We start from the raw sequence: 21993 nt of genomic DNA, 5'->3' as shown, positions 1-21993 counted from the left end.
GGAGAACTTTCCAATAAAACCGGAGAAAAGTGTGCAAAGTCCGTTCTGTTTATTCGCAGGGGCGGCGCCCTGCCTGCAGCGCCGGGGGGGGGGGGGGGGCACGACGGCAGCGCTCCGCGGCCCCCTGGGCTGCCGGCAGCTGGGGGGGCTCAGCTCCCCTCAGCTCACCGCGCTCAGCGTGACGCCGTTTATTGCCATTGAGTCACCCCGTTAAACAACGGCGGGGATCTGGAAACACCTGATTGTCGGGTGGGGGCGCGGGGCGGGGCGCGGGCCGGCGGTGCTGCGGGGGAGCGGCGGGGGGCTCCGCGCCGTGCCACGGTCCGGACGTGGCCGAGGGGATCCCTTCCCCCCCCGGCGGAGGCGAGCGGGGCCGGCTGGGGGCGGCTTCTCTTTGGCGGAGCCCCGAAGGCGCGGGGAGCCCGGGCACGGCCACGCGTGGGGACCCAGCCGTGCCCGGCTGCGGGGCTCACACCGGCATCGGCATCTCGTTGTACTCATCCACGCCTTCCCGCTCGTCCAGGATGGGTTCGGCCTCGTCCGCATCCAGCTGGGGGGGGGGTGCGGGGTGAGGGGCGGCGGGGGCGGCTCCCATCGCCCCCCGGAGCCAGGCCGGTACTTACACACTTCATCTCGCGGTCGGTGAAGATGCGGCTCAGCAGGCACATGCGGAGCGGCACGGTGAGGATGAGGATGAAGGGGAAGGCCAGGGAAGCCACGGTGGACATGACGGCCCAGAGCACGGCCAAGCACGCCAGCTGCAGCCCGGTGAAGAGGTGCATGCGCAGCGTGCGCACCTGCATCGGGGCGGGCGTCAGGGTGCGTGGGACCCCGCTTCCCCCCCCACCCCGCGCCCCTGCCCCGTGCCCCCTCCCTGCGATGCGGCTCCCGCAGCCCGCGCTGCGCCCCCCGCCCTAAGCAAGGCGTCCTGCAGGCGCTCCGGCGCACCCAGCCCCGCCGCAGCCCCAGGTGAGGCTCCAGCCCCCCCCGGGCAGGGCGCGGCCTCTCCCACCCCCCGAAGGGCCCCGGGACACTCCGACCTTTTTGACATAGGGGACGTCGGGGTGGTGCTTGGGGGGCATCAGCAGCAGCTGCAGCCGCTCGTAGAACTGGATGCCGTTCAGGGAGGTGACGCCCATGTAGAGGAAGATCCCGAAGAGCACAGCCAGCGGGATCTGGCGCAGCAGCTCCCCGATGACGATGGACAGCCCTAAAGGCCGGGGGGTGGGGGGGGGGAGTCATCTACGATGCGCAGGGAGGGACACCGGAGCCCCGCGGCCACGTCCCAGCAGGCACCTACCGACCAGCACGGCCACCAGCAGCCCGGTGACGCGCTGCTCCTTCACCTCCTGGATCTTGGGCTTGTCCCCCGGCGCCACCGCTTTGCTCATGACCGTCAGGGCGTTGGCGTGTGTGACGGAGCGCACGGTGGCGGCCGCGAGCCAGGGCAGCCCGAAGAGCGCAAAGAAGCCTCCCATGGCCACGATGAGCAGCAGGTCGAGGTGGAACCCGGAGCCCTTCCGCAGCATCCGCTCCTTCTTGCTGATGATCAGCCTGGGCACAAGGGCGCACTGTTGGCTCGGCTCAGCACAGGTGGGCACGGCTCAGCATGGCACGGCACAGCTTAGAATGGCTCGGCATGGCATAGCTTAAGATGGCACGGCACAGTTTGGAATGGGTCAGTACAGCATGGGATGGCACAGGTTGTCCTGACACGGCATGGCACAGTTTGGCAAGGCTCAGCACTACGTGGCATGGCTTGGTAGAGCGCGGCACGGCTTGGTAGCGCACAGCACAGCATGGCCCAGCTGGGCATGGCTCAGCATGGCATGGCATGGCACAGTTTGGCAAGGCTCAGCACAGCACGGCATGGTAGAGCAGAGCATGGCACAGCACAGCTTGGAATGGCTCAGCGTAGCACAGCGCGGCATGGCACAGCTCGGCACGGCGCACCCAGCCCTGTGCACGTCCCAGCCCGGCCCCGCTGCGCTCACGTGGTGATCTGCGTCTCCATGAAGATGAGGATGAAGACGAGGACGGCGGGGAGGCCGCTGGCCACCATCATCCACACCGGGAAGTCGCTCCTCTCGCCCAGCGGGTTGATCACCCAGCCCCGCTTATCGGGGGCCGTCACCGAGAACCCGCTGGGCACGCTCAGCTTCTGTGGGGGCAGGGGATGCTGCGGGGTCACCGGCTTCCACGGGGCGAGGGCTGCCCCCGTCCCACACTGGGGATCCCCACGGGGTGCAACCCAAAGGGCTCCAGGCAGGGGGTTCAGATATGGGGGGGCAGCGTCCCCTCAGAGGCAAGGGGAGCACGGGGGGGTCCCGGGCGCTGACCTGCGTGTAGGTGTCGCGGATGCTGTAGTCCACCAGCACCATCACCAGGATGGCGATGGGCACCCCAAAGTCCCCGATGAGGCGCCGGATCTGTTGGAAGGATGGGGTCAGCGCAGCCCCGGCCTCCCCGACCACCCCCGGCCTCACCACTGCCCCCAAAGCCGGGCTCACCCCGTGCCCGCGCCGCCGTCCCGCCTGCCCCACGCACCCGTCCGGGGAAGAAGCGGCTGTTCTTGAACTTGCGCAGGAAGAAGGCGATGAAGAAGGTGCCGGCCATGAGCACCAGGGAGAGCAGCGCCGTGTTGGGCTGCCCCGTCACCTTGGCAGCCCCGCGCTGCGCCGTGCCGTTGGATGCTGCGGTGCCGTTGGTCCACGCGGTGCTGTTGGGCTGAATGCAGCCGTGCAAGGGATGCTCCTGGAAGATCTGTGCAGTGCGGGGTGTCAGGCGCAGCCACAGCATCCACGGCAGCCACAGCGGCCACAGCGGCCACAGCGGCCACAGCGGCCACAGCTCACCTTGCCCAGCTTGGAGAAGGTCTCGTAGATGAAGATGAGGGAGATGAGGAAGGCGAAGATCTCCTGGGTGAAGCGCGAGACGAAGCGCACCAGGAAGCTGCCCTCGCAGGCCACCATCAGCAGCACGATCAGGATGAGCCAGAAGCCGATCCACACGCGCCCCACCAGGTACTCCAGCCCGTTGGACGTGCAGAACTGCAGCACAGGTGGGGTCAGCGGGGGCGGCCGTAGGGACCCCGCAGGCGGGAGCACCCCCTGCCCACCGTGAAGAAGGCCTCCTCAAAGACGAGCAGCGGCCCCGAGAAGCCGATGACGAGCAGGGGCTGCGCACCCAGCAGGCAGAACAGCACGCCCTGCAGCGACGTGGAGATGATCAGCTCCGACACCCCGATCAGGTCCTGCGTCTTCTCCCCTGCGGGCGGCACGGGGTCAGGAACAGCCCGTGGGGTGGGCAGGGCCCCTCGCCATGCAGCGTGCTCCTCCGGCCCCACACACGCAGCACTCTGCCCCGTCCGGACGCCCCGCACGCTGCTGCTCACCCAGCAGCCCCCCAAAGGTGATGGCCGGGGACAGCGCGGCGAAGTAGATGAAGATGACGGCGGCGATGCACTGCGGGTTCAGCGCGTCCCTGAAGTCGCTCAGGTAATGGGGGTATCGGCGCCGCACGTCCCGGATCAGCCCCCCGAACGGCCGCCCTGTGCGCCGCAGGGGATCGTCCTCATCCTCGTCCTCAGCCACCTTCAGCTTCAGCAGCGCTGCGCCACAATGGACGGACAGGCAGATGGACAGATGGATGGTTGGCCCTGGCTTCCTCCACCCACCCCACAGCGCCCAGCAGCGCCCAGCAGACCTTTCTCCTCGGGGGATTTGGGCTCCAGCAGCAGCCTCCTCTCCTGCTCCTCGCGCTTCTTCAGCATCTCACGCTGGAAGTGCGCCACGCTGCGCAGCAGCTCCTCGCCCTGCACCTCGGAGGGCGGCAGCACCACGCTGCAGTCCAGGAACTCGTTGATGGCCGTCAGCAGGTCGTGCCGGTCGTCAGCCAGGTAGGCGGCCTCGTGGAATTGCTGCGGGCAGCGTCAGGGTGGGCATGGAGCACCAACAGCCCAGGGCATGGGGATGGGAATGGGGACGGGGATGGGAATGGGGCACAGGGATGGGAATGGGGACGGGGATGGGAATGGGGACGGGGATGGGAATGGGGACGGGGATGGGAATGAAGCACAGGGATAGGATTGGGGCACAGGGATAGGATTGGGGCACAGGGATGGGGATGGGAATGGGAACGGGGCATGAGGATGGGAATGGAAACGGGGCTTGGGGATGGGGCTGCAGGTGGGCAGCGGCACCCACCTTGTCAGACATGAGGGTGGAGATGGAGCGCCCAATCTCGTGGTAGTCCATGTGGGTGCTGCTGGGCCCCAGCAGCACGAAGAGGAAGCGCACGGGGACGGGCACTTCCAGCACCGAGTCCAGCTCCACCGCCTCCTGCAGCCGCACAAAGGCCATGGTGGGCTGGTCCAGGAACTCCACGCAGCCTGCGGGGCACAGAGCTCAGCGCGGGGCACCATGGGGTGCCCAGCACACAAAGCTGCCCCCACTGTCCCCCCAGCCCTTCCGTACCCACGAGCACCACGGTGGCCTCGGCGTTGTCGGGGATCTTCTCCAGCAGCTTCAGCTCGTGCTTGGACTTGGAGCGGGTGATGCCGGCAGGGGGTGCGGGGGTCGGGACCTCACGCTGCGGGCACAGGGTCAGCGCCGCCCGAGGATGAGGGGCGGCAGGAGGGAAGGGGAGGGGAGGGGTGGGAAGGAAGGGCCGCTCACCTCCCGCTCCACGTCCACGCGCGTGTCGTGCTCGGCGCCGTGCCCGGCGATGAGGGGCTCCGTGACGGCCGGCTCGCTGCCCTCCCCCACGTGGTTGGTGCTGTGGTGATGCACCAGCAGGGAGCCCAGGCTGCCGGCCGAGATGTTCCTCGGGAACGAGAACTCCTTCTCGTCGCTCGGGTGGCTGCGGACGGCGGCGGAGCTGCGTGTGGCGGACACGGGACCGGCCCGGATCCCCCCCCCGGCGCCGCGCAGCCCCGGCGTCGCCCCCACCTGTGCTTGAGCAGCAGCGCGCGCAGCACGTTGGCCCGGTCCTCGGCCCGGATCTGGTCGGTGATGACCATCTGCTCCACCACCTGGTGCGCCACGCCCGGCAGCGTCTTCTGGTCCAGGTCCAGCAGCACCGCGCCTGGGGGGCAGCGGGCTGAGCCGGGGACCCCCCCGAGCATCCCCCCCCCGGGGGTCGCCCCCGCTCCGTACCGTGGGACAGCGTCTTGCGCAGCTCCAACAGGCTGCGGAACGACAGCGAGGCCACGTGCGGCTTCCCCCAGCGGTCCGTCTCCTCCTCCACGTCCTCCTCGAACTTGATCCAACGCGCCGTCTCCTTCCACTGCAGCTCCTGGTTCTTGTCCAGCACCAGCTCGTTCAGCTCCACGAACACCTGCGGGGTCGCGGCTCAGCGGGTGCCTCACGGCCCCTCCGCCCCCCCCCCCGGCCCCCATCCCGCTATGGCCCCCATCCCACTTCGACTCCCACCTCGTGGGGCTGCCGGTCGGACCTGCGCGGCCGCGCGCTGTGCTCGCGGTGCTCCTTCCCGACGTGCACCACCTGCGCCTTGGCGCTCTTCCGCACCAGGTGCCGCCGCACGCCGGGCACGTCCTCGAAGCGGTGACCTGCGGCACCGGGACGCGGCGGGAGGGTGCGTGAGGGGGGGGGGGGGAGGCGGGGAGGAGCGGCCGGGCACCGCCGGCGTAAGGGCGGAGACGCGGGGCCGCGCCTCGGGCTGCCGCTCCGGAGCGCGCCGTCGTGGCACTCGAGGTGCCGGAGCGCTCCGAGCTGCGGCTGCGGGACCCTCCGCGGAGGACTCGGCCGCCGCTTCCCGCTCCGCGTTCCCAGCCCCGCATCCTCGCCCCGCGCATCGCTCCGGCCCCTCGGACCCCGCCAGCCCCGAGTCGCGGCTCCGCACTCACTCTTCATGTAGTCCAGGTCGGCCGACGCCAACGTCTGCGCCTCGGATTCATCCGTGGGCACCTTCTGATACTGCGCCTGCTCCGCTCCCGTCATGCTGCCGATGCGGCGCCGTTCGTGCAGGTTGTAGCTGCGGTGTCCGGGCTGCGCCCTGCCCGCGGGGCGCCCGGGGGAGCCGCCATCCTCGGCGACGGCGCCGCTCTCGGCCGCGCGGCCCTCCTCGGCGCCGGGGCTGCAACGCACACGGCCCGGTGGCACCGCGGCTCACGCCCGTCCCGCACGGCCCCGGCACGGCCGCCCCCAGCGTTGCACGACGATCCCCCCTCACCTGGCTGCCGCGGGGGCCGCGGCTCCGTGGGGCTCCGCCGTGGGGCCGGGCGGTGCCGGGGCTGCCGGGGGCTCCTCCGCACGGCGCTCGGTCACCTCGTCCTCCTGCAGGAAGAACTGCACCGAGAGGCGTGGCACGGCCGGGAGCGGCCCCGCGCCTCCCACCGGCCCTTACCTGCACGCCCTCTCCGGAGCCGCCCCGCAGCTCCTCGGCCGAGCGCTCCGTCTCGGTGTCGCCCGCCTCCTCCTCATCCTCCTCGCCCTCCTCGATGGGGGGATTCTCCCCGGGGGCGGCCGCTCGCCCGCGCTTCTTCCTGCCCTTTTTGGGGACCCCCTTCTTGCGGCGCGCGTCGGGCGGCAGATGCGCGGACAGCGGGTGGTGGATGTGCAGCGAGGACTGCCGGTGGTCTGCGCAGGGGGGGCGGGCGTCGGGACGGCCGTCCCCGCGCTCCCCCTTCCCCCTCCCGTCGCGCCCCGTTCCCCGCTTACACTCGAAGTCCTCCTCCCCGTAGATGCGGCCCGGCTCCTCCACGCTGCGCGGGTGCGCGTCGCTCAGGATCTCCTCGAAGCGCTCCACGCCCAGCGCCTTGTTCAGGTCCTTCTCCTCTTCCTCGGCCAGCGGCGGCGAAGCGGTGCCCGGCGCGGGCGGCTCGGGCTGCGGGCGGGACGGGGCGGGGCTGGGCCGGGTGCGTGCCACGCATCCATGCGGTGCGGACGCCGCCACGGCCCCGCGGCCCCGCGCATCCCGCACACCCCCCTGGCACACCCCGGGCGCATCCCCCCCCCCCCCCCCACGCACAGCCCCAGCACCCCGCGCCCCAGAGACACGCCCCCGCGCCCCACATCCCCCGGCTCTGCGCCCCACACCCCCCCGTGCCACCTCCCTGCGCCCGCACCACGCCGGGGCGGCAGCCACAGGGTGCGGGTGCGGACGCGGGATATGGGGGCGGGGTGCGGGATGCGGGCACGGGATACGAGTGCGGGATGCGGGCCGTACCTGAGTCATGGCGGAGCCCTCTCCCTCCGCAGCGCTCGCGGCGCTTTATCGGAAGGTCACGGCGGTTGGGGGGGGGCGGCGCGGGGGGCGGCGGCTCCGTCCCCCCCCTTCGGCAAACACCCGCGGAGCCGCCCCGCACCGCCTCAAGGTGACAGCGCAGAGGGCAGCGCAGCGCAGCAGCATCCCGCCCCCCCCCCCCCTTCCCGGGCAGTGCTATGCGCGGCGCCGCCGGAATGCGCCCCCCCGGGCGGTGCGCGGCTCTCCGGAACGCGGCTCGGCCACCCCCCGGCCGGGCCCGGATCCCGCTCGGGGCTGCGCTGTCGAACCCCCCGGCACCGCCCGGCCCCTTCCCCGACCCCGCCCCCCCACCGGCCTCCCCCCGGCATGACCCCGCGGGGGGGTCGCACGGCTGTAGAGCCGCCCCCCGCAGCTGGAGGGGGGGTTGGAGGTGCCGCTGGTGCCCCGCCTCACAGCTCGGGACCCCCCCCCTACGACGGCAGCCCCCACCTCCAGCAGTGCCCCCCTCTGCCACACAGTCACCCCCCCCCTCCCCGACCACCACCGAGGGCCCCGGGGGGGCCTCAAAGGGGTCCCATGAGCCGACCCCCCCCAGCAGCTCAGAGCCTCCCCAGCCCCCAGCCAGCTCCCCCCTCCGCTGCCCCGCGACTCCACTTCCTGTCCCCACCGGTGCACACCGTGCCTGCGCCCCACAGGCAGTGCCACACGGCCAGACCCCGCAGCCCTCCCCAGGACCCCCCCCCGAACACGCCCTGCCCCCAGCGCCGAGCTCCGGCTGCGGTTACGCCGAGGACCCCCCAGCAAAACCCATCCCACCGGGACGGGATGCCGGCGTTGTGCCATCCCCGCCCCACGAGCTGCCCCGGCGGGCGATGCCACCAAACCCCGTGCACCGTGACACCTGCGGGACAGCACAGCGGGGCGGTGCGGGGCGGTGCGGGGTGCGGGGCGGTGCGGGGCGGCGCCTTACCGCGGTGAGCAGGAGGAAATCCATGGAGGGGGCACAGCGATGCCAGCCGAGCACCCGGCCCCGGTCACGTGCACCGCAGCGCAGCCACGGCGTGGGGACGGCACAGCCCGGCGGGTCAATCATTAACCGCACAGCCAAGGTGCGGAGCTCAGCGCCCGGCACGGCACCGGCACGGCCGGCAGCTCCGGGCAGCCCGGCCCCACGGCTCAGCCCGGCCCCACGGCGCTGCCCCATAACTGTGCGCTGCGGCAGCTGCTGTGAGCCCGGATGGCAGCCCCAGGGTGCGTGCCCTGCTGACACACTCCGTGCCCCGCTGACCCCCACCGTGCCGTGCCGTGCCACGCTGCCCCGCGTTGCACCGTGCTGTGCTGACCCCCTCCATGCCACGCTGACGCACTCCGTGCCGCGCCGTACCGACGGTGCCCGCCGTGCTGTCCCCCCGCCCCGCTGTCCCCCCGCCCCCCGCGGGTGCAACTCACGCTGTCGAAGGCGGAGGAGACGATGTGGTGCAGCTCGGAGGTCACCGGGGAGCGGCTCATGGTGCCGTGGGGCGCAGCTCAGCCCTTCTCCTTCTCGCGGGGGCTCAGAGGGCGGTGTGGGCGCAGCATAACCTGCGGGGCACGGCGGGGTCGGTGCGGGTTCCCCGGTGCCGGCGCGGAGCCGCGGTCGGCGTCGCCTCGGGCTGACCCGGGGCCGGGGAGGGAAAGAAAACAGCGCTGCGGGCTGCGCCCCGCGGACGGCTCCAGGACGGTTTGTGTTGGCCGCGGGGCCGAGCGCTGGGGCGGCCGCCAAGAGCAGCAGAGCTTGGACGGGGCCCAGCGCCGCGGCGCGACCCCGACCGCGGACTCGGCCCCGGCCCGTCCCCCCGACCCCCGCTGGGCGCCACGGACGGCGCCGGTCCCTCCGCGCTCCCCCCCCCCCCCCCCCCCACCTGCCCCGGGCAGCTCCGCGCGTGCGGCGGAGCCGTCGGTGCCGCGGTTATTGTGGCCGGAGGTGGCCCCATGTGACAGCACGGACCGGGCGCGGGGATGACTGTGTCTCACATGGGCGCCCGTCATCACCCCCCGCACCGCACAGCGGCCTCCAAACCCCGCTCTTCCCTTGGGTTTTCCTGACACGGTGCCCATCAGCACGGGCAGGCACGGCCGAGATAAGCGCTGCTGCGCCTGGCACGCGGTGCTGCCGTCCCATTGCTAAAGCGTTGGCTGCAGTCGGGCTCTGGAGCCCAACCACCGCATCTACCGCACGGATCGCAGCCTCGTGGACACCTGCTGGGCTGCGCCGGGCAGAGCAGAGCTGGGCCGCCCCGGGCTGCACTGCGGGCAATAAGATGGGGACTTCTGTGGGCACAATCCACGGGGACCTCTATGGAGACCGCCCTGGGAACCTCCATGGGGATCTCTGGGGGGTTCACCGTGGCAGCATCTATAGGAACATCAACGGGAACTCTATAGGGGACCTCCATGGGGACCGCCATAGGGACCGTCCAGCACGGGCACCTGCTGCCTCCAGCCCCCACCCAGAGCCATAAATTCAGCGCTGCCCCCACACGCGGGCAGGGGACGCGACCTCCTCAGGTGACCCCACTGGAAACGATGACAGCGTCGGTCCCGGCGCTGCCTGAGTCACCGTCAGCCCGGCGGGGCAGAAGAGGAACCTCTCGCTCCGTGCCAGGGGAGGAAGCCACGCGCGGGCTGAGTCAGGGGGATGCCCGGAGCCCCCCCCCAGGTGAGGGCCGTGCGGGGCAGGCGATGCGGGGGGGGGGGGGGGAGGGCGCGGTGCCCCCGCAGCGCCCCGCGTGCCGCCTTTCCCAGCACGGCACAATGGGCTCTTGTTCGCGGGACCAATCCAGATAAGCAGGGCAGGTCCGCGATAGGGAGATAGGGCTGCCAACACCGCCGCGCTCCATTAATTACCTCCTGGCTCCGATTAGCGCCTGTGCGTGAGCCGGCTCTGCTGCCCCCGCCCCGCGCTGCCATGCATTCCTGGGGCCAGCCTCGACCTGCCCGCCTGATCCCGCCTAAGACGATTACGGCTCACCGGCCCGGCCGCCGCACCGCACCCCGACGGGGCCGCGACGACGCCGAGCCCGCACGGCCACGGAGCCGCACCGGGGAGCGCCACGTGGGCAGCCGCTCTCGGGAGCGACGGCAGCGGCTCGGCACAATGGGGACCCGCTGCAAAGCCCGGCGGTGGGCAGCGGCCGCACGGGGAGCACCTGCGGGTGTGCGAGCATCAATGCCGTGTGAGCATCGCTGCCGTGTGAGCAGCAATGTGTGTGAGCATCACTACCGTATGTGCATCGTGTGAGCACCGTGTGAGCACCATCCCGGTGTGCACCGTCCCCGTGAGCACCGTCCGTCTCTCCAGCTCCGCACACACTCCAGGCTCACGCTGTTGTGTTGCACACATCGGCGCCCAGGAGGCAGGGAGAGGCCGAGAGCCCCACTGCTGCCCCACAGCTGCCCGCCGGGCGCTGACACGGAGCTCTCCGCATCCATCCCTCCATCCATCATTCAATCATTCAATCATTCAATCCATCCCTCCATCCATCCCTCCCTCCATCCTCCCCCCCCCCGGGTGCCGCCGTTGTCCATCCCCACACCCGCCGCCATCGGTCGGTGCCGTGTCCCGTTGGGCCGGCAGAGCGAGGAGCCGGGCGCGCCGCCACGTCCCCGGCCCCGCTCAGCCGCGGCTCCGCGCCGCCCCGGTGCCGCCGCCGCCGCCCCTTCCCGAGTCGGTGACCGCGGGACGGACCGGCGGAGCCGCCCCCGGGTTCATCCCGGCGGGGGAAACCGCAACTTCGGAAACCGCCACCGAAAATACCGGCCGCCCCGCCGGGACCTCAAAGGCGGCGGAGCCAGGAAATGAATCACGGAGCCGCGCTGCGCCCTCCCGGGACCGAACCGCCCCGCGGGGACACGGGGACGGGGCACGGGAACGGGGACACGGAACGGCCCCACTCACCCCATCGCCCGCGGGCGGCCCCGTGACGCTCCGAACCTTCGACCGCCGCCGCCCGCCGGTCCGTCCGCGCCCCGGTCCGCCCCGCGGGGCTCTTATAGCGGAGCGCGCGGAAGAAGCGCGGCGGAGCGGAGCGGAGCGCAGCGCTTTGTTCCATCCCAGCGGCGGCGGGGCCAACTCCGGACCGCTCCGCGCGGCCACACCTCCGGGCCGGGGGGGGGGACGCGGCCGGGGGGGGCTCCGGGCGGCAGCGGGGGTGGGGGGGGGGGGCTGCGGGGCACGGCCCGGTTCGGGGCGGGGGGGGCGGCCCGGCGTTCAGAGCGGTGCCGAGTCGGGAGCGCCGCCCGCCGCCGCCCCCCCCCATCCCCGCCCCGCATCCCCGTCCCGCAGCCGAGCGCGGGGCCACCATGGCGGGCAGCGCGGGGCCGCCCGTGCCGTGCGCCGGGTTGGAGCGGCGGCACCGAGCGGCACCGACCGCGTCCGGCTCTTACCGGGACTCCGGGCGCGGCGGGGCGGGCGGAGCGGGATCCGGAAGGTCAGACGGGCGCGGCCCCGCGCCGGAGCGGGAGCGGACACCGAACCCGGAACCGCACCCGGAACCGCCCGGCGGCGGCGGGGATCGAACCGCGGCCCGAGGGGGCGGGGCGGGGCCAAGAGGGGGCGGGGCCAAGAGGGGCGTGGTCTGTGGTGGGCGGGGCCGGGCGGGGCTACTCGGCGGGGCCGCGGAAGGGGCGGGACGTGAAAGGGCTGCCGGGAGGAGCGGCGGAAGGGGCGGGGCTACGCGGGGGGCGGCCGGGAGGCGGGGCGGGCGGCGGGCCCGGAACCGAACCGAACCGAACCGGACCGGACCGGACCGAGCCATGCAGAAGTACGAGAAGCTGGAGAAGATCGGGGAAGGTGCGGCGGGGCGGGAGCGGAGGGCGGCGGGGCGGGGCGGGGGGCGGCGGGCGGCGGGGCGTTGAGTGTCCGCCCGCAGGTACGTACGGAACCGTGTTCAAGGCCAAGAACCGAGAGACGCACGAGATCGTGGCGCTGAAACGGGTGAGGCTGGACGATGACGACGAGGTGAGCGGCGGGACGGGACGGGACGGGGTGGGACGGGATAGAATGGGACGGGACGGGATGGGATGGGACGGGATGGAACGGGACGGTTCGGTTCGGTTCGGTTCTCGGCCGGGGACCCCGGGCTGCTGAGCGCCGTGCCGAGCCGTGCGATGCCGCCATGCAGGGCGTGCCCAGCTCCGCGCTGCGGGAGATCTGCCTGCTGAAGGAGCTGAAGCACAAGAACATCGTCAGGTGTGTGTGTGTGTTGCATGCTGTGTGTTGCATGCTGTGCTGCATGCTGTGTGTGCTGTGCTGCATGCTGTGTGTTGCACACTGTGCTGCATGCTGTGTGCTGCATGCTGTGTGCTGCATGCTGTGTGTTGCATGCTGTGTGTGCTGTGCTGCATGCTGTGCTGCATGCTGTGTGCTGTGCTTCATGCTGTGTGTGCTGTGCTGCATACTGTGCTGCATGCTGTGTGTGCTGTGCTGCATGCTGTGTGTTGCACACTGTGCTGTATGCTGTGTGTGCTGTGCTGCATGCTATGTGCTGCATGCTGTGTGTGCTGTGCTGCATGCTGTGCTGCATGCTGTGTGCTGTGCTTCATGCTGTGTGTGCTGTGCTGCATACTGTGCTGCATGCTGTGTGTGCTGTGCTGCATGCTGTGTGTTGCACACTGTGCTGTATGCTGTGTGTGCTGTGCTGCATGCTATGTGCTGCATGCTGTGTGTGCTGTGCTGCATGCTGTGCTGCATGCTGTGTGTGCAGTGCTGCATGCTGTGTGTGCAGTGCTGCATGCTGTGTGTGCTGTGCTGCATGCTGTGCTGCATGCTGTGTGTGCTGTGCTGCATGCTGTGTGCTGTGCTGCATGCTGCATGCTTTGTTCGCTGCTCGCTGCCGTCCCATCCTGTCGCCGCCCCCCGCAGGCTGCACGACGTGCTGCACAGCGACAAGAAGCTGACTCTGGTCTTTGAGTTCTGCGACCAGGTGAGCGGAGCTGCGGCCCTGCTTACAACCCCCCCCCACCCCCTTCAATCCCCTCCCCCCCAACCCCCGCCGTGCCCTGATGGCTGCACCGCCCCCTGCAGGACCTCAAGAAGTACTTTGACAGCTGCAACGGGGACCTGGACCCTGAGATCGTGAAGGTGGGGGCTGTGGGGGGGGGGAGGGGGGAACGTCCCGCTCTGCTCTGCCCTCGGGAGGCCCCATCTGCAGCGCTGCGTCCAGAGCTGGGGACCCCAATACAGCAAAGACAGGAGCTGTTGGAGAGGGTGCAGAGGAGGCCACAAAGATGCTCAGAGCTGCAGCACCTCCCTACAAAGACAGGCTGAGGGAGCTGGGCTTGTTCAGCATGGAGAAGAGAAGGCTGCGGGGTGAGCTCAGTGCAGCCTGCCAGGACCTGAAGGGAGCCTCCAAACAGGAGGGGAGTCAGCTCTGTGAAAGGGGAGATCAGAGCAGGACAAGGGAAATGGGTTGGAGCTGAAGGAGGGCGGGTTGAGGGTGGATGTCAGGGGGAAGTTCTGTACTGTGAGAGTGGGGAGGTGCTGGAACAGCTGCCCAGAGAGGCTGTGGATGCCCCGTCCATCCCTGGAGGTGTTGAAGGCCAGGTTGGATGGGGCCCTGGGCAGCCTGGGCTGCTATTCAATGGGGAGGTTGGTGACCCTGCCTGTGGTGGGGGGTTGGAGCTCCGTGATCCTTGGGGTCCCTCCCAGCCCGCTCCATTCAGTGGCGCTGTGATGCTGCCATTGTGGGTGGTGCTGGCAGTGGTGCTGTGCTGATCCTGGGCTGTGCTCTCCTTCAGTCCTTCATGTACCAGCTGCTGAAGGGCCTCGCGTTCTGCCACAGCCGCAACGTCCTGCACAGGGACCTGAAGCCGCAGAACCTCCTCATTAACAGGGTGAGTGCTGGGCTGGGGGCGTCACGCCGGCCCCCCCCCTCTGCCCCTTGGGGCCCATTTGCTGCTCTCTCAGCCCCTCGGTCTCGCTGCAGAACGGGGAGCTGAAGCTGGCAGACTTTGGCCTGGCGCGGGCCTTCGGCATCCCGGTGCGCTGCTACTCAGCAGAGGTGAGGAGGGGGCTGCTGGGATGCAGCCGGGGGTCCCGGCCTCATTCGCTCCTCCCCGAGCATCCCCTGTGCCCCCCGCAGGTGGTCACGCTGTGGTACCGCCCCCCGGACGTGCTGTTTGGTGCCAAGCTGTACTCCACCTCCATCGACATGTGGTCGGCCGGCTGCATCTTCGCAGGTAGCTGTAGGGCCGGGGGGGCCGCAGGGCGCTCGGGGCGGCCATGAAGGCTGACCCCATCGGGGCTCACCCCATCCCTGTGCAGAGCTGGCCAACGCGGGGCGGCCGCTCTTCCCAGGGAACGACGTGGATGACCAGCTGAAGAGGATCTTCCGGTATCCTTTGGCTCCTGATACTCGTGGGGGGGGTGAGGGCAGAGCCGGGCCGGGGTCCCGTGCGTCCCGCAGCTCCACGTGGCCCTTGACAGCCCCGCAGGCTGCTGGGCACCCCCACGGAGGAGCAGTGGCCGGCCATGGCCAAGCTGCCCGACTACAAGGTGAGGGGTTGGGGGGCACGGTGGGGCGGGGGGGGGGCGGCACGGGGCCCGGTGCTCACGGCCGCCCCCAGCCCTACCCCATGTACCCCGCCACCACCTCCCTGGTCAACGTGGTGCCCAAGCTGAATGCCACCGGCCGGGACCTGCTGCAGGTGAGTGTGTGTGGCGGGGGCCGTTCCTGCATCCCAATGCGGGGATGGGGCCGCTCCGGGGTCCCTCAGCCTCGCCCCCATCCCGTGCCGTCCCCAGAACCTGCTGAAGTGCAACCCGGTGCAGCGGATCTCAGCGGAGGAGGCCCTGCAGCACCCTTACTTCACGGACTTCTGCCCCCCCTAAGGCCGCACGGAGCCGCGGGGGCGGCGGGACCCGGCGCTCCGTCCCCCCCCCCCCACCCGCTATTTATTAGGATTTTAACCCGGCGCCGCCCTGGGCTGCCCCCGTGCCGAGCCGGGGCCGCGCCGTGCCCACAACGTGCCGGTGGAGCGGCAGGATTTGGGTCCGGGCCCCCACACCCCCCAGCCCTGGCGGCGGTCGGGGTCCCCCGGAGCTGGCCCCAGGGGTCGCCCCTTTCCCGGCCGCGGATGCGTCTTTCTTACAGACATAAAGAGCTTCTCCCCCCCCGGAGCCATCAATGTGGGGCAGGACTTTATTGACGCGAGGCGGGTGTACAGCGGGGCGCGGGGACAAGCAGCGCATGCGGGGATGCGGAGCGGAGACCCTGCAGCCCCCACCGCCCGGGTTCCGTCCCGGGGCAGGGGCCGCTCCCCAGCGGAGCCCCCCGGCCGGCCGGGGGTTGTGGGGCCGGGCCCCGCAGCGGGAGAGCTGCTCCGCGGCGCCTACAGCCGGGTGACGAGGTAGCAGGTGCGGGGCGAAGGCGACACGGTCCGCGTGGCTGCGCAGGGCCCGACGGGCGTCCTGCAGCGCGGCGGGGCGCTCAGTGGGGCGGGACGAGCTCCGGGTCCCCGGTTCGGGGTCCCCGTCGCCCTCTTTGCCCCCCCCACCCCGAGTCCCCCCGCATCTACCTGGGTGGCAGCGCGGCGGCGGGGCTGCCCGGCACGGCGGGATGTTCCTGGTGGGGCGGACAGAGAGGAGGAGATGAGCGGCGATGGGCAGCGATGGATGAGGGGCGGGGGGGGCGGGGGGTTACCAGGGTGGTGCTGCTGCTGCGCCGCATCCGCTTCTTGTCCTTGTAGAAGCCGACCAGCTTGTCCCGGAACACCTGCGGGGAAACGGGTCAGCGCCGGCCCGGCGGGGGGGGGGGACGGGAGGGGATGCGGGGGGGGGGTCTCACCTCGTACAGGTAGTCGAAGATCTCCAGGATGGTCAGCAGGCTGGCGCCAATGAACAGCCCCATCTGCCCCCCGATGTCCCCCAGCAGCCCCGCCACCTCGTAGGCTTTCTTCTGCTCGATCATCTCGTAGTTGAGCGCCTCGAAGAAGATGTCCAGCACCAACACGTTGTCCCTGCGGGAGGGGGGGGAGCGGGGCGGGGGGGGGGAGGGGGGCAACGTGGGGGCTGTGCTGCACTATGGGGTGCTGGGCGGTGGGGCTGAGAGCTCTGCGTGTGCTGGGGGTGTGCCGTGCTGTGCCATGCAGTGCTGTGCCACACAGTACTGTGCCATGCAGTGCTGTGCCATGCAGTGCTGTGCTGTGCTGTGCCATGCAGTGCTGTGCCAAGCAGTGCTGTGTTGTGCAGTGCTGTGCCATGCAGTGCCACATGGCAAAGTGTGCTCTTTGCTGGAGCACTTGTGCAGCAGGAGGGCTGTGCCCCATGGGGCCATGCTGCTCAGGCTGCTCAGAGGGTGGTGACGCACTGAACATGTTGCCCAAGGAGGCTGTGGATGCCCCATCCCTGCAGGCATTCAAGGCCAGGCTGGATGTGGCTCTGGGCAGCCTGGGCTGCTGGTTGCTGACCCTGCACACAGCAGGGGGTTGGACTGAGATGAGCACTGTGGGCCTTTGCATCCCAAGCCGTGCAGTGACTCCATGCTGTGCTGCTGTGCAGCGTGCCAGGCGCCCAGCGGCACGGAGGGCGCTGCTGATGCCGTGCTGCCCCCTTGGCCACTCACGCGATGTACTGCTCCGTCTTGTTGAACTTCCTGGCCAGGTACCGCGCGGACGCTTTGCTGGGGATCTTCACCATGGAAAGTTCCTTCCCGTATCTCACGGTATCGCACGGCGTGCGGCACGCGCAGTACTCGCTGTCCTTCTTCACCAGGAAATCTGCGCCGGGGGACGCCCATGTCGGGGCCGCCCTCTCCCCCTTCCCTCCTCCCCTCCCCCCCCATCCCGCCCCTCTCGTGCCCCACACGTACCCAGCGCGGGGTCCGCGCACTCCTTGTACTGCTCCGGCGTGCACACGTTGGCGTTGCCTGCGGGGGGACGCGGCGCTCGTGGGGCGCGGTGGAGCGGGGGGAGGCCCGACCCCCTCCGTGCCCCCCGACCCCGCTCACCGGGCATGTGCACCATGCGGCAGTTGCAGTTCTCGGCCAGGTAGCGCGTCTCGCAGTCCAGGCGGCAGGCGGTGAGGCTGTAGTTGGTGAAGAAGTCGGACTCGATGGGGGTGGCCTTGCAGTCCCCCCAGGGCGGCGGGAGATAAACCAGCTGCCGGCTTGGATAAGGAAAACACGCGGCGCCCGCTGCCCCCCGTGTCCCCCCCCCCCCACTTCCCGTGCCGCGCCACCTCGGTGCCGGATACCCGCTGCTGCTGGCACGACACGAAGGTCTGGAAGCCGGGTGCCACCCCGAAGCCCAACTGGTCGATGAAAGGCGGCTCCTGCTGGCTGTGGATCTGCACCTTCACCCCCGCCTCGTACGACGTCTCGTCTGCAAGCAGCGCGGGTCTGGGGCTGCGTGAGGCGGCGCGTCGCGCTCCCCTCCCCGCGGGGCGGCCGCCTCACCCGTGTCCCCCCAGACGGGCAGGTATTCCTCCTGCTGGATGTTGAGCATCAGCTCCAGCCCGTTTCCCGCGCCGCCCTGCAGCGTGGTCAGCAGCTCCGTGCCCGGCTGCCCCGAGTTGAAGGTGTAGCACTTGCCCAGGCGGGTGAAGATCTGCGGGGTGGGACAGGGGCGGCTGCGGTGGGGCGGCAGAGCGGAGCAGGGCACGGCGGGACCGGGAGGTGCCTTTCCCCACCGGCAGCCCCGCAGCGCGGCGTCCTCGGAGCGGGGTCTGGCGCAGCCGGACGCCTCCGTGTGGGGCCGAGGCAGCCGGACGCCGGGAACCCGGCGCTGCAGCCCCGCGTCGCAGCCTCACCTCGGGTGCGGGTGGGGGAGAGGAACCGTGCCGCGCGGTGCCGCGGGTGCCGGCGGTCAGCGAGGCGGGCAGCGCCGTGCCCCACACCGCCCTCCCCGAACGCAGCCCGACCGTCCCGACCCGCAGCCGCCCTCACCCCCAGGAGCGCACGCCGCCACCCCGCCGCCTTTCATCCCATCTGCGCCCCTTTGCGGTGCGCGCCCCACAGCCGTGACGGCGGCGCATCTCCTGCCCGTGCCGTCGGCTCGAAGCTGCGCATCCCGCCCGAGCCCCGCTCAGGGCAGCCGGGGATGGGTGCGGGACGGGGGGCTGCGGCGGCGCGGGGCTGAGCTGCGCCAATTAGAGCCGTAGCGGCGGCACTCACGGCGGTGAAGTTCTCGGGGCCGCACTCCCGGCCACGGAAGCGGCAGCGCAGCAGCATGTCCGCCACGTCGTGCCCGGCGCGCTGGTAGAAGGCGGCCAGGTCGTAGGTCTTGCTGGGGAAGAAGCCGTTCAGGTCGTGGGGCAGCCCCAGAGCCCGCAGGTAGCGGGAGAAGTCTCGGCGCGGCACGGCCAGCAGCTCGGTGCCCACCCAGAACACGTCGTCGGCGGTCAGCCGGGAGCGCCGCGCGCGGTTGTAGTTGCAGAAGGTGACGGCGGGGAAGGCGAGCGAGCGGCTCTCGGCCTCGTCCAGCACGGTGACGCGGGGGTAGCCGCCGTAGCGGCCGACGTGCCCCCCCGCCTGCAGCAGGAAGGCGCCCAGCGAGGCCGCGAAGGCTCCGGCCCACAGCAGGCGGTGCGGGGCGGCGGCGCCGGGCGCGAAGATGTGGCGCAGGCCGTGCACGGAGCACGAGCGGGCGAACGCCGCCAGCCCGGGGGCACCGCCGGCTCCGGCACCCGGCACCGCCGCCATAGTGCGCCGGGCGTCCTGCGGCACCGCTCTGCAGGGGGATCGGCTTTCAGGCCGCGGGGACGAGGGGACACGTGAGCGGGCACAAAGCGCTGCTCAGCCGCCACCGACGTCCAGCGGGACCCCGGCGCACGCGGAGCGGGACGGCGGCACCCACGGGTACGTGAGCGAGCCGGCCCCTAAAAACCCCGGCCCCTAAAACCCCCGTCCCACTCCCTGCTCCGGCCCCACGCCCTCGATCGGCCCCAAACCCCATCCCGAACCCATCCCGTGGGGCGAGGGACCCCACGGAGCCCCCAGCGGCGCTCCTGTAGGGGCAGCACTGGGGCTGTTGGTAGCCCAGCCCTCACACCTCCCCGTGCCCCCATCCTGCCCCGCCGTGGGGGGGGGGGGGGGATGGGGGGAGCAGCTGCTGCGGCAACGAAGCTCCCAAAGAGGGGAGCGGTTCCCATGGCAACGCTGCCCATCGCACGGGGAGGTGGCTGCCATGGCAACCGGCGGCCCGGCACCAGGATGCGCCAGGGACCGCGGGAGGGGAGACGGGGATCCGCCCCCGCAGCCGGCGTCACCCAGCCCGCCCCGGGAGCCCCGCGCCCACCCCGGGGCCGCAGAGCACACGGAGCGGCCGCAGGGCGCAGACCCGGCCCGGGCTGGGATATCTGCCCCGTGTGCGGAGCGCGTGGCACGGCCTGTGTCCCCATAACGGAGCCCGGCACGGCTCCGAGCCCCGCAGGCTCCGCTCCAGGGCTCCACGTGTTGTGCTGCACTCAGGGTCCTGGGGGGGGGGGCTGGGAGCAGCAGCCCTCGTGTGTTGGCACAGGGGAACGGGCGGTGGGAGCCCGGCTCGGCCCCGGGGGGTCATTGACAAAAGAGATGATTTCCTGCCCTGAGAGCTTCGCGCCGGCTGCTGCTCTGGCTGCACATCTGGCGGCTGCTGTGTGTGTGTGTGGGGGGGAGGAGGTGCAGTACAGGACAAGATGCCGCCCCACTGAGCTCCTCTGTGCGTGTGCCCTGTGCCCTGTGCCCGCCGTCCCACAGCCCCCACAGAACTGCGCTCCCAGCGCCCATCCCTGTGGGCAGAGCGCGGTCACGGCGCGACCCTTCGGCACACGTGGAGCCTCCGGAGCACTGCGGGGTGGGCGGGGGGCGATGGCAGATGGCAGGGAGGGGCCGGCCGCTCTCGGGGGTGGCGACGGGGGGGACACGGAGCCACGGGGATTGGAACTGTGAGACCCCGAGTGCAGGCAGAGCTGTGGGGGCTGAGCAGAGGCACAGAGCCCGGCGCCTGCGGGTGGGTGTGGGGGTGGGAGAGGCACCGCTGGACGGTAACCAGCACCCAAAGCACCAGCAGGATGCAACGGGAGCGATGGGGATGGAGCAACCCAGGACACTCCGGTCCCAAATCCCCCTGTGTCCGACCCCGGTGTGACACCTGTGGCCACGAGTGGGACCCCTGGCACTTGGTGCCCGTGGCCACAAGACAGAGCAGCGCGTGGCAGCGCGGTCACAGCGTGACCCTTTGGCACACGTGGAGCGTCCAGCAGGTGGCGAGGCCCGGCAGCGGGCGGGCGGTGCCGGCACCGGGAGGGGTGTCCGTTCCCTGGGGTGGCAGCAGAGGGGACGCGGAGCCACCGGGAGCGGAGCGGTGGGGTCTGCGCGACGACACGGCGCGGCTGCAGCGCAGCACCCGGGGGTGGGCGCAGGGTGGGGGCACCGCTGGATGGCAGCCGGCAGCCAAACCGCCAGCGGGGTGTGATGGGGGAGATGGGGACGGAGCTCACCGGGACCCTCCGGCGCCGCGCCCCGCCGTGCCCGGCCCCGACCCGGTGTGCGCCCCCCCCCCCCCACACTCACCACGCTGAAGTTGCGTGCGGAGCAGCCGGCGCCGCGGAAGGAGCACTGCAGCAGCATGTCGGCCAGGTCGTGCCCGGTGCGGTTGTAGAACTCGGCCATGCTGAAGGGTTTGGCCTTGAAGTTCTTGAAGTTGGCCTTGTCGCGCAGCGCGGCCAGCACGGCCGGCTCGGCCAGCTGCGGGTTGCTGATCTCGTAGCGCTCGTTGAGCAGCGCCAGCAGCTCTCCCACGTGGTACATATCGTTGCGGGTGATCTTGGAGAAGCGGAACTCGTTGAGGTTGCAGATGGTGATGGCCGGGAAGGTGAGGTTGTGCGCGGCCACCTCGTCCAGTTTGGTGACGTGCGGGTAGGTGAGGAAATAGGCGACGCGCTCGGCGCACACCATCAGCAGCAGCCCCAGCGCGCCCAGGAAGAACGCGCCCCACAGCGCCCGGCGCAGCGCCGCTCCGTACGCGAAGATGTGGCTGATGCCGTGCAGCGACGAGCTGGAAGCGAACGCCCGCAGCCGCGACCGCGGCTCCGCGCCCTCCCCGCCGCCCCTCATGCTGCCGCCCGCCCCCGCCCCATCGCCGCGGGAGGGACCGCCCCCGGCCCCGAACCCGGCCCCGGAGCGGCCCCGGAGCGTCCGCGGCCACCGGGATGCGGTTGCGGCTGCGCTGCCCGCGGCTTTCCCGCAGCGGGGGCGCGGTGCCCCCCCCCCCCTCTTCCCCGGTCCGCCGCCTTCCGCCTGGGGTGCGGGGTGGGAGCTCCGGGAGGAGCCGTGCCGAGCTCCTCCCGCCCCCCCACCCCCAGGCGGCGACGACGGGAGGGATGGAAACGCAGCCCCGTCCCTAAGCTTCATCCCCGGGCGTGAGGCAGAGGGGCTCCCGGGGGGCCCGCAGAGGGACCGGAACCGTCCCCCACCCGGGAGCGAAGGAGGGGTGACCCGGGGGTCCCTCAGCCTCAGAGCCCGGCGCCGGGACGGGTCTCCCCCCGCGGGTGTTGGGGCCCCGCTGCCTCCGCTCGTGGCACCGCTGACCGCATCCTCAGCCGGGGGGCTCGGAAGGCCCCGGCGCCGCTGTGAGCGGGCTGGGACGGAGGCAGATGCGGCAGCGGATGGCGAGGCGGCCCCGCGACCACCGCTGGGGACGGCGGTCCTCTCCCGAGGAGGACGGCGTGGTGCGGGGGCACAAAGTGGGTCTGCGGGGCGCACGGCGCGACACCCACCCCGGAAAGCGGCGTGGGACTCCACCATCCCCACCGCCCCCATTCCATCCCCG

The 21993-nt window shown here is 71.5% G+C and overlaps 3 protein-coding genes across 5 annotated transcripts; 1 reads left to right on the top strand and 2 right to left on the bottom strand.

Moving 5' to 3' along the window:
* Positions 1-77: 77 nt before the first annotated feature.
* SLC4A2 (solute carrier family 4 member 2) lies at positions 78-11769 on the bottom strand. Its single transcript, XM_072328462.1, has 23 exons — positions 11632-11769; positions 8656-8787; positions 6681-6846; positions 6367-6599; positions 6193-6308; positions 5867-6096; positions 5433-5569; positions 5157-5337; positions 4950-5085; positions 4677-4860; positions 4476-4590; positions 4206-4390; positions 3706-3919; positions 3395-3610; positions 3119-3267; positions 2856-3050; positions 2548-2763; positions 2340-2429; positions 1995-2161; positions 1301-1554; positions 1041-1210; positions 624-797; positions 78-550 (listed from the first exon to the last, which is right to left on the bottom strand). The coding sequence occupies exons 2-23, from the start codon at positions 8713-8715 to the stop codon at positions 470-472; spliced, it is 3669 nt and encodes a 1222-aa protein (XP_072184563.1). The 5' UTR covers positions 8716-8787; positions 11632-11769; the 3' UTR covers positions 78-469.
* Positions 11737-15359, top strand: CDK5 (cyclin dependent kinase 5). 2 transcript variants are annotated; one of them, XM_072328469.1, is made up of 13 exons: positions 11737-11742; positions 11962-12037; positions 12117-12205; positions 12369-12436; positions 13109-13169; positions 13271-13327; positions 13984-14079; positions 14172-14246; positions 14328-14424; positions 14510-14579; positions 14680-14740; positions 14812-14892; positions 14990-15359. In XM_072328469.1, exons 2-13 carry the CDS (start codon positions 12001-12003, stop codon positions 15074-15076), a joined length of 879 nt encoding a protein of 292 aa, XP_072184570.1. In that variant the 5' UTR covers positions 11737-11742; positions 11962-12000; the 3' UTR covers positions 15077-15359. The 2 variants fall into 2 exon arrangements, with proteins under 2 accessions (XP_072184570.1, XP_072184569.1); XM_072328468.1 differs by lacking the exon at positions 11737-11742 and having other exon boundaries at positions 11884-12037.
* A 76-nt stretch (positions 15360-15435) lies between these two features.
* Positions 15436-21983, bottom strand: ASIC3 (acid sensing ion channel subunit 3). 2 transcript variants are annotated; one of them, XM_072328465.1, is made up of 10 exons: positions 20736-21983; positions 17640-17790; positions 17438-17565; positions 17193-17343; positions 17055-17111; positions 16809-16962; positions 16032-16203; positions 15888-15959; positions 15763-15809; positions 15436-15655 (listed from the first exon to the last, which is right to left on the bottom strand). In XM_072328465.1, exons 1-10 carry the CDS (start codon positions 21981-21983, stop codon positions 15577-15579), a joined length of 2259 nt encoding a protein of 752 aa, XP_072184566.1. In that variant the 3' UTR covers positions 15436-15576. The 2 variants fall into 2 exon arrangements, with proteins under 2 accessions (XP_072184566.1, XP_072184567.1); XM_072328466.1 differs by lacking the exon at positions 20736-21983 and adding an exon at positions 18357-18899.
* Positions 21984-21993: the final 10 nt, after the last annotated feature.

This window comes from Excalfactoria chinensis, chromosome 2, assembly GCF_039878825.1.
Source record: "Excalfactoria chinensis isolate bCotChi1 chromosome 2, bCotChi1.hap2, whole genome shotgun sequence".
Taxonomy (NCBI): domain Eukaryota; kingdom Metazoa; phylum Chordata; class Aves; order Galliformes; family Phasianidae; genus Excalfactoria; species Excalfactoria chinensis.
This window is presented reverse-complemented; position numbering and strand designations above follow the sequence as displayed.

Excerpts from the sequence above, each read along its gene's own strand:
- CDK5 (XM_072328469.1), top strand. The coding sequence starts at position 12,001 with ATGCAGAAGTACGAGAAGCTGGAGAAGATCGGGGAAG. Across the intron at positions 14,080-14,171 it reads AGAACCTCCTCATTAACAGG|AACGGGGAGCTGAAGCTGGC; the intron begins GTGAGTGCTGGG and ends GTCTCGCTGCAG. Across the intron at positions 14,741-14,811 it reads CCAAGCTGCCCGACTACAAG|CCCTACCCCATGTACCCCGC; the intron begins GTGAGGGGTTGG and ends GGCCGCCCCCAG.
- SLC4A2 (XM_072328462.1), bottom strand. The coding sequence starts at position 8,715 with ATGAGCCGCTCCCCGGTGACCTCCGAGCTGCACCACATCGTCTCCTCC. Across the intron at positions 6,847-8,655 it reads TCTCCTCCGCCTTCGACAGC|CCCGAGCCGCCCGCGCCGGG; the intron begins GTGAGTTGCACC and ends TCCCGCCCGCAG. Across the intron at positions 4,591-4,676 it reads GCGTGGACGTGGAGCGGGAG|CGTGAGGTCCCGACCCCCGC; the intron begins GTGAGCGGCCCT and ends CTGTGCCCGCAG.
- ASIC3 (XM_072328465.1), bottom strand. The coding sequence starts at position 21,983 with ATGGGGGCGGTGGGGATGGTGGAGTCCCACGCCGCTTTCCGGGGTGGG. Across the intron at positions 17,791-20,735 it reads CCGCACGCAACTTCAGCGTG|ATCTTCACCCGCCTGGGCAA; the intron begins GTGAGTGTGGGG and ends CCCACCCCGCAG. Across the intron at positions 15,960-16,031 it reads TCTTCGACTACCTGTACGAG|GTGTTCCGGGACAAGCTGGT; the intron begins GTGAGACCCCCC and ends GTTTCCCCGCAG.